Source organism: Cinclus cinclus, chromosome 3 (assembly GCF_963662255.1).
Source record: "Cinclus cinclus chromosome 3, bCinCin1.1, whole genome shotgun sequence".
NCBI classification, from domain to species: domain Eukaryota; kingdom Metazoa; phylum Chordata; class Aves; order Passeriformes; family Cinclidae; genus Cinclus; species Cinclus cinclus.
Window position 1 is genome coordinate 3,543,684 of NC_085048.1, and position 12,930 is coordinate 3,556,613.

At 51.1% G+C, this 12,930-nt stretch overlaps 1 protein-coding gene across 1 annotated transcript; it reads right to left on the minus strand.

The window, feature by feature from the left end:
• Nucleotides 1–1,315: 1,315 nt before the first annotated feature.
• Nucleotides 1,316–2,374, minus strand: PAQR8 (progestin and adipoQ receptor family member 8). The gene has a single exon (XM_062488402.1). The coding sequence runs from the start codon at nt 2,372–2,374 to the stop codon at nt 1,316–1,318; it is 1,059 nt and encodes a 352-aa protein (XP_062344386.1).
• Between the last annotated feature and the right edge of the window lie 10,556 nt (nt 2,375–12,930).

Here is a 12,930-nt window from a genome sequence, read left to right on the forward strand (position 1 = left end):
CCTCACCAAACATATCCCCAACCCTGCACTCTTCCTGCTCAGAACCAGCAATCACAATTCATTTGCCTGCCCTTGGGTTCAGCGAGACAAATTTGTGGCTGGGATAAGTCCCATGGATTCCTTGGTTTCAGCAAGGATTTAAACCTCCTTGGTGGCTCCATGCTCAATATTCCCCCAAGGCAAGCACAGAACAGATTCTTCTAGTGGGAGACACGGTAATCCAGTCTTTGTTAACTTGGACAGGAGTGACCCATGGACATTAAGTGACTCTGACCACTATCTTTGCTACTCCACACAGGAATCACCAAGTCCCAAGGACAAACCCATCCAAAGATTGTGCAGGACCCTAATGTTGTCACCCTGCTTCTACTTTTTGCTGTTCAACCTTCATCTAATACTGATAAAAACGTGCCAGAGTCACAACCCCACTCGTTATAGAACAGCAACCCTGCAGCTTCAAGGTCAGTTTTCCCCCAATGCTCACCAAGGACACAAAGCACCATTAACAGGGGAATAAAGACTCCTTCACCTTCACACCCTTTTAGCTGTGACCACAGTAGTGCTGTTGGAGGAGCAGAGCCTTTCCTGCATCAAACAGATCACATCCAAGTTATTCCACATTTAATGGAAATTGCTAGAGGTTGGTCAGACTCCCTAGACAGATGACACAGACCCAGTTTGTCCCAGAGGACCCCAGGTCATGCCTGGATCTCCAAAGATGTTTTCCCAAAGCCATCTAAGTGACCTGGCACTGACACACTTGACAAGGGGAATGCAGAGAGAACCTGTCTGGAACAGTGAAAGGATTCTAGCAGCCATGGTGCCACACATGCCCTCACACCCAAACACTAGAAACACAGACTTCCCAAAACCTTCCTACTGCCTTTGACAGGAGCAGTCGTCACACAGATATGGCAAAACCCAGAGAGGTCATCACACCCAGCTGTGGTCCTCATGGTGTTGTGAGCCCTGGCACACCCTTCTACAGTTCCACAGCCTCCAGGCTGCCCTCCCTGACCTTCAGCAAAGTCTCACCCACAGTTCTACCAGAATGAACAAGGAACCTCTGCCTATTCCAGCATCCCTGGTCCAATGACTTGTTCTGGCTTAAAACACTCCACGTCCCCCCCAGATGGTAAAAGGCAATCCCTGCTGTGAAAATGCATCCAGCATTAAGTGTCCAGCCCTCCATCTGAATCCAGGGTCCTGGTTAGTCATGGCGTGTTAGGCAAGTAAGACAGTCATGTCTCTAGTATGTTATGCCCCCTTCTCTTGACTTTCTCTGGTGATGTCATGCCTGTCACGTCCGTGACTCTCAGGAGTCCTTTTTAGCCAGGCTGGCCTTGATCCTGCATCGCAGGATGTAAGCTGTGATGGCACTGCAGGCCACCAAACCGAAAAAGGAGATGCAGGAGAGATAAACAGTGAAAGGCCCGTGTCTCTTCAGGAAAATCTCCTGCCTGTTCTTGTAATCCAAAAGAATGGCCTCAAGCTGTGACAGGGTGCAGATGGCCAGGAAGGTGTGGAAGATCTGGTGGGCATGACCAACAATATCGCAGGAGCCAGGGAAGTATTTCTCAGGGACAGGGCAGGAAAAGAAATAAGCACTGATAAGGAAAAACAGTATCTGGTAGGTGTGGTACCAAGCAGCATCTTCCTCACAGCCCCCCAGATGACACACAACCACTCGGTGAGCCACGGGACTGATATCCAGGATGAAAGCCAGCCCTGCTGGGATCACCTGGCACATCTTCCTCATGATGGGGTAAGGCCGTCGGTACCGGTATTTCGCGTAGCAACAGCCGGCACAGGACAACCAGCCACAGAAAGCTGCTGCTGGCAGGAAGAAAAGCCAGAACTTGTCGTACCAGGCTTGGTCAGAGCTGTAGTAGAAATGAGCCAGGGCACTGCCATACTGGTAGATGCTGACTCCAACATAATCCACGAAGTAGAAGGTGTAGTGGTACAGCTCTGACTTGGACTGCAGCAGGTGGGCCAAGAGGCTGCAGGTCAGGTAGGTGACAGAAGAGAGGACAAAGATGAGCAACGGCAAGGACCACGCGTCCAAAGGCAACTGCTCGGCCTCCACAAACGTCTTGAACCTCAGCAGCACGGCCAGCGCCGCCAGGAGATGAGTCCACACGTTGACCACCTCGTTGTGCTTCTGGAAGAGGCTGAGGAAGTAGTAGCGCCAGTCCTGGCCGGTGGGGCGGTACCCGCTGTGGATGTAGGGCTCACGGAAGAGCTGCGGCACCTCACACTCCTTCACCGTGCAGGGCATCTTGGGGAAACCGTCCTCCAGCAGCCGGGGCAGCCGGCTGAGGTGCTGCCCGCTGAGGGACAGCGTGCTGAGCCGCTCCAGGATGGCTGTCATCCTTCAGCCCTGCACCAGGGAATGTCGTCTTCCTGCCCTGTGGGGATGGGAGAAAGATGAAATGTTAATGGTGGTGCATGGGGGAGAAGAGCATGTTGCCATTCCCAGTGGGATTAACCATGGCACCATCGAGATGCTGGCCCTTAGAGCACCTCCCAGTGCCTAAAGGGGCTCCAAGAGAGCTGGAGAGGGACTTGGGACAAGGGATGGAGGGACAGGACAAAGGGCAATGGCTTCCCACTGCCAGAGGGCAGGGATAGATGGGATATTGGGAAGGAAATCTTTCCTGTGAGGGTGGCGAGTCCCTGGCACAGGCTGCTCAGAGAAGCTGTGGCTGCCCCTGAATCCCTGGAAGTGTCCAAGGCCAGGTTTTCAGCAACCTGGAATAGTGGAAGGCATTCCTGCCCATGGCAGGGTGTTGGGTCAAGATGACCTTTAATGTCCCTTCCAACCCAAACCATTCCATGATTCTACAAATATTGTCAAGCTTAGGGCTACCAGATCTCTTGGGGACTGAGGGAGTACCAGCTTCCCAGGGACATGTGTTCCCTGACCTAAATTCAGCACAGAGGAGTATGGCAGAGCCAAGTCAGCCTGCATCAGATGGGCACAGCAATGTCACAAGCCTGCCCTTCCTCCCCACTTCCTCAGGCACACATCTTGGAGCATGTTCAGGAGCCATGAGCTGCCAACACGGGGCTGCAGGAAGCAGTTAGTTGGCAAGAAAGCATCTGATGATTTATGAAGGTGATTTTTCACCCCTTACCCCAAAACAAAATGCTCAGGGACAAAACTGGGATGTAAATGACTCATCTAAGGGACAACCTGCCTGTCCACCCATGAATCAAGAGCATCCCAACCAATTCATGGAGGTTGCAAAGAAACTCAAGCTTCCCTGTCACACAACTTGCCCATGGGTTACTGTAGTGAGTATGGCAGAGGGAGAAGTGAGAAATCCACAGCCCCAAACCTGCAGCCCTCATCCCTCCACAAGTAAGAAGCACCAGGACTGAGAGGGACTGAAGAAATTAGAGGCTTCACATCCAAGCTGGCTGCAGTTTGGGTACAGTTTGGGAGCATCCATGCAGCCAATGCTGAGAGACTGCCAGAGAAGTCCCTGCGTGCTCAGATCAGCCATACCCAGTGCTGGGCACTCCTCTGCCTGCTCTGCTCCTTGGTAACCTCCAGACTTGCTAAGCTTTGGCTGGCAAGATTCAGATTCAGGGTACAGCAGGATCCTAATGTATGGAGAATTCCTGGCATTAATTCCCACTACTCCCTGTTTCTCAATAACCTCTCTTCCCTGCTGGTGTTTGTGTCATACAAAACAGGAGAGAATTCATCACAAATGCCCATGTTAAACTAAAATTGGTGCTGATGGGGTCTCACCAGACTGTGCAGGGCTTTGATTACTCCTGTGAAACCAACACACACAGGTTTGCATGAGCAGAATCTGTCTCCTAAACTTATATGTATACAACTGGAGCTGCAGGGATGGAGGTAGCAAAAAAAAAAAAAAAAAAGAAACACAAGTAAGTATTTTATCTGAGCGTGGTAAACAGCCAATTTTTCTCCTGTTATATGAGATACCAGCTGTGTCCACACGTGAGACACCAACAGTTCGTGTGGACACCTGGTCTAGTGAAGGTATCCCTGCCCATGGCAGGGGGCTGGAACTAGAGGAGCTTTAAGATCCCTTCCAACCCATACCAGTCTGTGATCCTGTGATGGGAGACCCCTGCTAGGCTGTGATACAGAGGACAGGACGGTGTTAAATACCATGAGGGAGTTTTCGAAAAGCAGGGAGGTGGGACCTGGCAGTCCCAGGATGAGACAACACAGAGGGCAAAGTCAGAGCAGACTCTCAACCAGGTAGCAAGTCTTACTTCCTGTATAAACCCAAAGCATCTGATAAGAGATAAAATATTTTCATGCTGCTTCTGTATTCTAGCAGAGGGGAGTTGGCATAATTAGTTTTAATTTTCCAGAATATTCTTTCTGCCCTACACTCCCTACACTTTCTCCCTTAGCATCTCTCAAGGCTGGAGGTTTTTTTCCCTGTTTGCCACAGGGCACTTTGTCTGCTGTGTTTGATGGAGCTGTCTTGGCCACAGAAGGCAAAATGGTCCCTGGAATGCTGTTTTAATTTCACAGATGTGTAATGCTGAAGAGAGCACACTTGCTGGAGAGTTAATGTTGTGCACACTCATAAAGACTTCGTTTCTCTCCTAAGGGCCCGCAGGGTCCTGATCCATGATGGGACATGCAGTTCATTCAGCAGGTTGTGTATCCCTGTGGAGTTGAATGCCAAAATTTAGGGAGGTGAGCCAAATTTTGACTTTGGGGCACTCCTATGAGAGCATGGTGTGAACAGGAGGCAGCACTCACTCGGCCCTGTTCCAATGTACAGCCAGTCTACTCTGGCTTCTTGTAGCTTATGGAGTTAATTCAAAAATCATGGCATTGTGGAGTGGTTTTGGATGGAAGGGATGTTAAAGATCATCTCATTCCAACCACCTGCCATGAGCAGGGACATCTTCCACTATGCCAGGATGCTCCAAGCCCCATCCAACCTTGGACACTTCCAGGGATGGGGCAACCACAGCTTCTCTGGGCAACCTGTGCCATGGCCTCACCACCATCACAGGGAAGAGGTTTTCCTGCCCATGGCAGAGGAGTTGAAACAAAATGATCTTTCTAACCCAAACCATTCTGGGATTCTATGACTTAATGATCATGATGGTAAGGCAGAAGAAGAAAGGACATGCTGAAGTTCTTACATCTTGGAGAACACAGAGTAATGCCAGAGTGAACCCCGGCACAAAGGGAACTGAAAATCAGCTCCAAGAGGGCATAGACCTGCAGAGAGCAGAGTCAGTGCTCATCTCCTGAAGAGAAACCTGCTGAAAACCACACGTAAAGAGCAAAGGCAACACACGGGAAGGTGGCAATTGAGCCTGGGAACAGGAATGCATGGGAATGCCTGCTTTGCATGCTGACAAGGGTGTGAGAGAGACAGGCAGCTTCTGTCCCAGGCACAGCCTGGCTCCGGCTTGCACCGCCCGTGCTCATGCCAGGATTTTGCCACAGTTTCTCATCCCCAGAGCTCAGTGCATGCAGCAAGCATCACCTCAGAGAGCCTGGGCACTGCACATCTTCCTGACAGCACAGATTATTCCAGACAGGCTTTCAGAGCTGGAAAATGCCAGTTTTAAACAGGCTGCGAGGGGCAGAGATTCAATAATAGTCCGAAATCACAAGAAACACATCTGATACTGGGCTGAACAGCACTGAATCAGGAACCTGGTAGCCTGCTTATTTCAAACCTTGTGATATGAGTGAGTAAGAACAATTTGGCAGTTTCCAGCGATCATGTGATGGGACAAAGTGACGAACAATTAACGTGAGAAAAGAGAAAGAGAAAAAAACAACAACAAAAATACAGTGACCCAGAAACCCAAGGTCAGCACTGACTGTTTCACTTCCACAGAGCCCCTATTCTTTTCCCTTCACAGAGGCGTAGGAGCAGCTGAAAGCCACATTCATCGGCGGGGTGTCTCGTTGAGATTCCATCCTCACCCCCATCTCCGGGGATTCAGTTATTTTGGCTGCTCCCAATTAACAGCGACCAAGTATCGTTTGTTCAGGGAGGGAGCTGCAAGGCGAGAAGGAGGGTGTGGATGATGGCCAGGCTGGATCATTACATCCACAATAAAAACTCCCGGCACAGGAGGAGAACGATCCTGTTCCAATTTTTCTCTCCCTTTTGAAGAGGGTAATTGGAAACCCGAGCTTTTTCCCAGCTCTTTTGCTTTTTTGGTCACAGTCTGATGGAAGGGTTTGAATGAGAAAATTTCCTACAGTGTACAGTCGATTTTCCCACCGGTCTGGCCCCCGAGTTCAGTGTCTGGGACTGAAGCTGGATCAATGTAATAGATTTGCTTGCAGACTGGTATTCAGGCATCAGAGGTTTATACAGGCTTCCAAAAAGGCAGCAGTTCCTGGTAAACAAAGCAGGGAGGACTGGGGGTACTCAGCTTTGGGGAAGTCTTTAATAAATGCATGGCATTTAAAACAGAAGAAAACAAAAAAAAAGAAGAAGTGTTTGTGGACAGCATGAAAATAACAGACTGGCCAACAGACTGATTTGGAGAGCTGCAGGTGATTAATGCCTCAATTCCTGTCTTCTGGCAGTTGAGCAAAAGCCCCTAGGGGGATTCCAGGTCATTTTGAAACTTGGGGTTTTATTGTGACCCCTTCCTACATGGAGTTAACTCTGGTGTCACAGCTTCTACTGGACCAGGATGGCAGGGAGCAGTTCAGCTCTGGGAGAGGCTACACCAGGGCTGCACCCAGCTCAGATGCACTGGATAAGCTCCATCCCAAACGTTGTTGGCTGAAGGCTGGTCCTCCCTGAGCACAAACATCTCCTGCTGTAATTAAACCATTCTGAAGGGCTGGAGGAAACTTTGAAAGACCATCCTGGGAGCAGAGTGCCAGCTCCTTCATTCCATTCTGCCCCGTGTTTTGGAAAGGTCCCTCCAGAGCTGAGAAAATAAGAGACCATGGACTGGCTCAAGCAGCAGTTCCTGTGCAGTCTTGGTATTACCTGCGTCCTTCTCCTGCCACAGATTTAGGTTCCAACATTCCTCCAGAGTGCAGCAGGAACACCTCGCGCTCAGATCCCTTCTGCAGGGAGTTACTGGGATTTACAACTGGAACAGGGTGCCCAGAGAAGCTGTGGCTGCCTCTGGATCCCTGGAAGAGTCCAAGGCCAGGTTGGAGAGGGTTTGGTGCAGCCTGGGATAGGGGAAGGTGTCCCTGCCCATGGCAGGGGTGTTGAACTGGGTAAGCTTCCATGTCCCTCCCAACCCAAACCATTCTGTGATTCCATGATTTGATGGTTTGTGCCAGGGACCAGGCCTTCCAGGGCAGGCAGCAGGGTGTGAAGGACTTATCTATACTCCAGCATCAAAGTGAAAATCCCCACAACCAGAGAGGTGCTCCAGGCTTCTGTAAACTGGGTTTACACTTCCCTGTCTATGAAATGGGGATATCATTCTTCATCTCCCTGATGGAAATGAGGTATTGTGCTCCTAATGCACTGGGCAGTGCTGGGACTACTTAACAGTGCATTGCACAGAAGATTTTATTTCCCTCGAGGCCTTTAGGTACCCTGTTAGATTTACATCAGCCCAATTCCCATGACTCCTCCAACAGAGGCTTGCACAGGTTGGGGTGCTCTGGAAGGTAAAAGGTGATGCCATGTGATTTACTGAAGAGCATGACTTAAACCAACCCGACCTGTTAAGAAAAAAAGGTCAAAATAACCTCATGGAAAAATTCAAATAAAAGAAGATGGCTCAAATTCTCCCCTTCTCTACACACACACACACAAAGCATGCGGCCCAAGCAGGGTCTGTCCAAGCTTGCATCCCTCAGGAAACGAGCATCTCGTGATGCTGGGAGACAAGCCATGAAAGCCAGTGGGAGGTGGCAGGATCCCCCACGGAAGCCATGGCAGTGTCAGCTCCCCTGCAATTCCTGGCCTGGAAGAGAGCTGGGCCAGCAGCCAGCTCAGCCGTGCTGAGCAGCAAGTGCCTCTTGACATGGGCTCAGCGTTGCCTGAGCTTTGGGATTGGGGCCAGGGGATGAAAGCAGCAGAGCCAGTGCAGGGAACGCTGTGCTTGGAGGGCACAGAGCAAAACAAAGCTGCTGGCAAATGCCACGTCCCTGCAGCAAAGCATCCCAACAAGGGGGCCAGCCCCGAGGCCCTGTGGTGTTTGGGGGAGCAAAGCAGGGGAATGGTACCCCAAAATTGGCAAACCAAAGACAGGATGAGGCTGGTGGTTATATTGTGAGAGTCCAAGCATCAGGCACATGCTGGTTTCCACAACATCAGGTTCTCAGAGATCAGCTGGGCTGTCTTGGCCAGTCCTGTGCTGCTGCACCCCTCAAATGCGTGGCCACACACAGACTGTCAGCCAGGAACAACTCCTGGACTGTGCTATCTCCCAAACCATGTTAGGGAATGGCACAGTTCTGGTTTGCTGTGATAGCACAGCTTCAGTTTCCTCATGCCTAACCCAGGTTAGAGCTTGGTGATGCTGCTGATAACACAGCAAATAATTCCTGAAAAAAAAAATAGAAGCCCACCTGCAGCACCAGTTAATATTCACTAATTCTGCTCACAGACCCTGGCTGAGAAATCCTTCCTCTGCCAAATCCACTCCCTCTGTATCAAAACTTGATCAAGGGCGAGGTAATACTCTGCAGCTTTTCTTCCTGATCTGACTAATCCTTTGCTGTTTGTGCTTTCCTGATCCACTCACCACTTTCTGTTCCCACACACAACCAACACAGCACCCTTTGGGTGAATTTGCTTTGGCGCTGGATTTCAGGTGTCTGAGAAATCCCTGGACAAGTACACCAGGAATCAAACCAGACCAGGGCACAGTCCCAAACTGTAACCATCAAGTTGCTGAAGTGTCAGCACACTCCTGGGCATGGTTTTGGTCCTGCCACCCCCACCAGTCCCTGCCTGCTGTATCCAGCCATGCAGGGATCACTGATGGACTGGGACTGACCACTTCCAGAAACCAGAATCATGCCAGCAAAGTGCCTGGGGGTTTCCCCCCTGAACTGATTGAAAAAGGAGCCCGGATATGTCACAGTAGCATCCCACTTATTCCACAAATTTCCTAAATTTCCTGATCTTCCTTCATTGCAGATCTAGAACTAGGAACTCCTGCTAGCACAGGGAGACCTCGACAAGCCATCCAATCCCTCTGTACTCAGATCCATCTGCTCATGGGACAACCCTGGAACCATCTGCGTGAGGGCAGAGTGACCAAACCAAACCGGCCGTGTGCTGTTTGTTGGTTCAGATCATCCCCAAAAGAACCTCTGGGCTGAGCTGCTCAGCTTTGCTGTCATCCACAAAAGCCTCTTGCACAAAAACATAATTTTTTTTAAGGCTGCGGATTTTAGAGCTTTGGTCACTCGAAAAAAATGTATATACATCATGCAGAGCCCTGCGGCTGCTGCGGGCAGAGACGAGGCACTGCCAGGGAGAGACTGCAGCCCTGTGCCAACCCCGTGGAGCCACAAGCTCTCCTCTCCCCTGCACTAAAAATCTTTGTCCCCATCCAGGACCGTGTCCCATTTAACCCCATGGCCTCTCCCAGCCGGGTTCTAGGTTTGCAGTGACAGAAGTGATGCCCTTCCTGGGGGCTACAAAGCTCCAAGGAAGAGCCAGATGTCAGATTCCCTCCACAGAAGGGATGCAGGCTGTGGTGTATACACTTGCTTAGAACCCCACCCAATCCCATACATTTGGTAGGGCTTGGAGGGTGGGAAGGAGCTGGGAGCAAGCTTCCCCTTACTACCTGGAAGTGTCCAAGGCCAGGTTGGATGGGGCTTAGAGCAACCTGGTCTAGTAGAAGGTGTTCCTGCTCATGGCAGGGAGATGGAACTGGATGATCTTTAATGTCCCTTCCAATCCAATCCATTCCACGATTCTGTGAAAGATGGAGCTTATAAGGTATGGCACCTGTACAGCTGCAGCCTCCAGCAGCCTCCCTGGGTATTTCTTCTTCTGGAATTTAATAATGATTAATTGTTCACACAATTAAAGGGCCACTGGTCTGACCCCATGAGCAAGGGTTACCCCATAAACTTGGCAGAAAAAAAATTAAGCTGGTGCTTGAATCAAGATGTGCAAGTAGCTGCAAACTCACGCACGTGACACGGTGGTGGCACCTCCCTTGTCCCCAGCCTCGCTGGCATGGCCATCCCTCCCTGCATTCACAGGGACGCAGCCCTCTGCTCAGCCACAGGCTGCGGCTGCAGCTTCAGCGTAAACAAATAAAAGCAATTAATGCCCAGGAAACAGAAAATCCTGCAGGGTGCAGGGCTGTTAACCCACACCTTCCCCTGCTGCGCGGAAGGAAATGTGCAACTGTGTGGTTTGGCCTGATGAGCCCTGAGTGGGTTTCAAGGAATATTTTCAAGCACTTATCACCACGGCACCCCAAGGCAGGAGCACAGTCTGCTGCTAGAATTCAGAATTCATGGCTGCCTGTCCCCTCCCTGCCCTGGCAGAAGGCAAAAACAGACTTCAGACCCGTTGGACTCATCCTTTTTCATTACCTTTCCATAACTTCACTCTTTTTCAATGACTGCTGTCAGGGGCAGCATTATACTCATCCTAATCCACAACAAGCCATCCTAGCATCCTAAAATGTTTTGGGTTGGAAAAGACCTTCAATCTCATCTTGTTCCAACCCTCCTTCCATGGGCAGGGATACCTTCCACCAGACCAGGCTGCTCCAAGCCTCATCCCACCCAAAAATCCTCCAGCTAGCAATCCGTAAATCATGCCCCAGCTCTGAAGCAACAATCCCACAGCATTCCACAACAAGTGCACCTCTCCATCCCAGTAAAAACCTGCGTGCCCCAGTCCAAGCCACCTAGGCACAGCTACTAGCATGCTCCATACCCAACCTGCTCATACCAGAGAGGAATTGGTTTGACACTAAACAAACAACTGTTAAATGTTTACCTGAAGTTATATATCTGTGTATTTGTGTTCAAGAAAACCAGAATGCTTTAAGACTGCCCACAATATTCCCCCTGCCAAGGAAAAAAAAGCAAAAGAAAGATATGTTTGTGGTGTTTTCAGCAAGGAAAAAAAAAAATCCAGATAGGATATGGGGGGGACATGACTCCGAAGCACCCTGGAGAAGATCAGCAGGGAACAACAATCCTTCGGTGACCCTTTGGGGACGCGCCCCTGCTCGTGTCGGCGCCAGGAGCGAGCGGCAGCTCCAAGGCAAACACCGGGAGCTGGTTCTTCTCCCAGCTCACGGCTGAACTATGCATCACCTTCCCGCGGCCTCCAGAGCTCCCCGGGTGTCAAAGTCATTCAAGGAACATCCGCCCACAGCCATTTCAAACAAACACGGAGGAAAACCACTGCCCACCTCTCTCCTTCAGGAAGCCCTTGAGATACCGGTAACGGGGCAATTTAAGGCAAAATCCGTGTTTCCCTGCTCATCCCTCCCCTCCTTAAGATCTCCCCCAGCACGCACCTGACCACTGGATCAACCCCGGCTTGACGAACCGCAACTGTGCGCGGCACAGAGGGAAAGATCCCGCATCCTCCCGCATCCCAGGGGTGTCTGCAAGCACCAGGCACCGCACACCGACCACCTCCCGCACCCATCCCGGCATCCCGCTTGTCCCGCAGGGAAGGATGCTCCCGGAGCGCCGGGGATGCAGGAGGGGCACAACCCGCCCCGGGAGCTCGCTGGGGACCCTCGGCGGAGTGTCCCGGGTGGAGAGGAGGGCAGCGCGGGGAGGGGATCGCCCGCACGCCATGTCTACACCCACCTCCCGCACTCAATGTCCGCTCTCCCGTGCCGCGCTGGCCGCTCCCGGTGTCCCCTCGGTGTCCCCTCGGTGTCCCCGCCGTGCCCGCTCTCCCTGCCCTGTCCCGCGGCCGCCGCCAAACCCCGGCACCTCTGGGAGCCCCCGCGGCCGCTCCGCGCATGCGCAGCCGCCCCGCCCCGGGGTGGCCCCGTGGGCCGAGCCCAGCACTGCCCGGCCCAGCCTAACCTAACCTAACCTAACCTAACCTAACCTAACCTAACCTAACCTAACCTAACCTAACCCAGCCTAACCTAACCCAGCCTAACCTAACCTAACCTAACCTAACCTAACCCAGCCTAACCTAACCCAGCCTAACCTAACCTAACCTAACCTAACCTAACCTAACCTAACCCAGCCTAAACTAACCTAACCTAACCTAACCTAACCTAACGTAACCCAGCCTAACCTAACCTAACCTAACCTAACCTAACCTAACCTAACCCAGCCTAACCTAACCCAGCCTAACCTAACCTAACCTAACCTAACCTAACCTAACCCAGCCTAACCTAACCTAACCTAACCTAACCTAACCTAACCCAGCCTAACCTAACCCAGCCTAACCTAACCTAACCTAACCTAACCTAACCTAACCCAGCCTAACCTAACCTAACCTAACCTAACCTAACCTAACCCAGCCTAACCTAACCCAGCCTAACCTAACCTAACCTAACCTAACCTAACCTAACCTAACCTAACCCAGCCTAACCTAACCTAACCTAACCTAACCTAACCTAACCCAGCCTAACCTAACCTAACGTAACCCAGCCTAACATAACCTAACCCAGCCTATCCTAACCTAACCTAACCTAACGTAACCCAGCCTAACCTAACCTAACCTAACCTAACCTAACCTAACCCAGCCTAACCTAACCTAACCTAACCTAACCTAACCCAGCCTAAACTAACCTAACCTAACCTAACCTAACCTAACCTAACCTAACCCAGCCTAACATAACCTAACCCAGCCTAACCTAACCTAACCTAACCCAGCCTAAACTAACCCAGCCTAACCTAACCCAGCCTAACCTAACCTAACCTAACCTAACCCAGCCTAACCTAACCTAACCCAGCCTAAACTAACCTAACCTAACCTAACCTAACCTAACCCAGCCTAACATAACCTA

Coding starts and splice junctions, on each gene's coding strand:
- PAQR8 (XM_062488402.1), bottom strand. CDS start 2,374: ATGACAGCCATCCTGGAGCGGCTCAGCACGCTGTCCCTCAGCGGGCAG.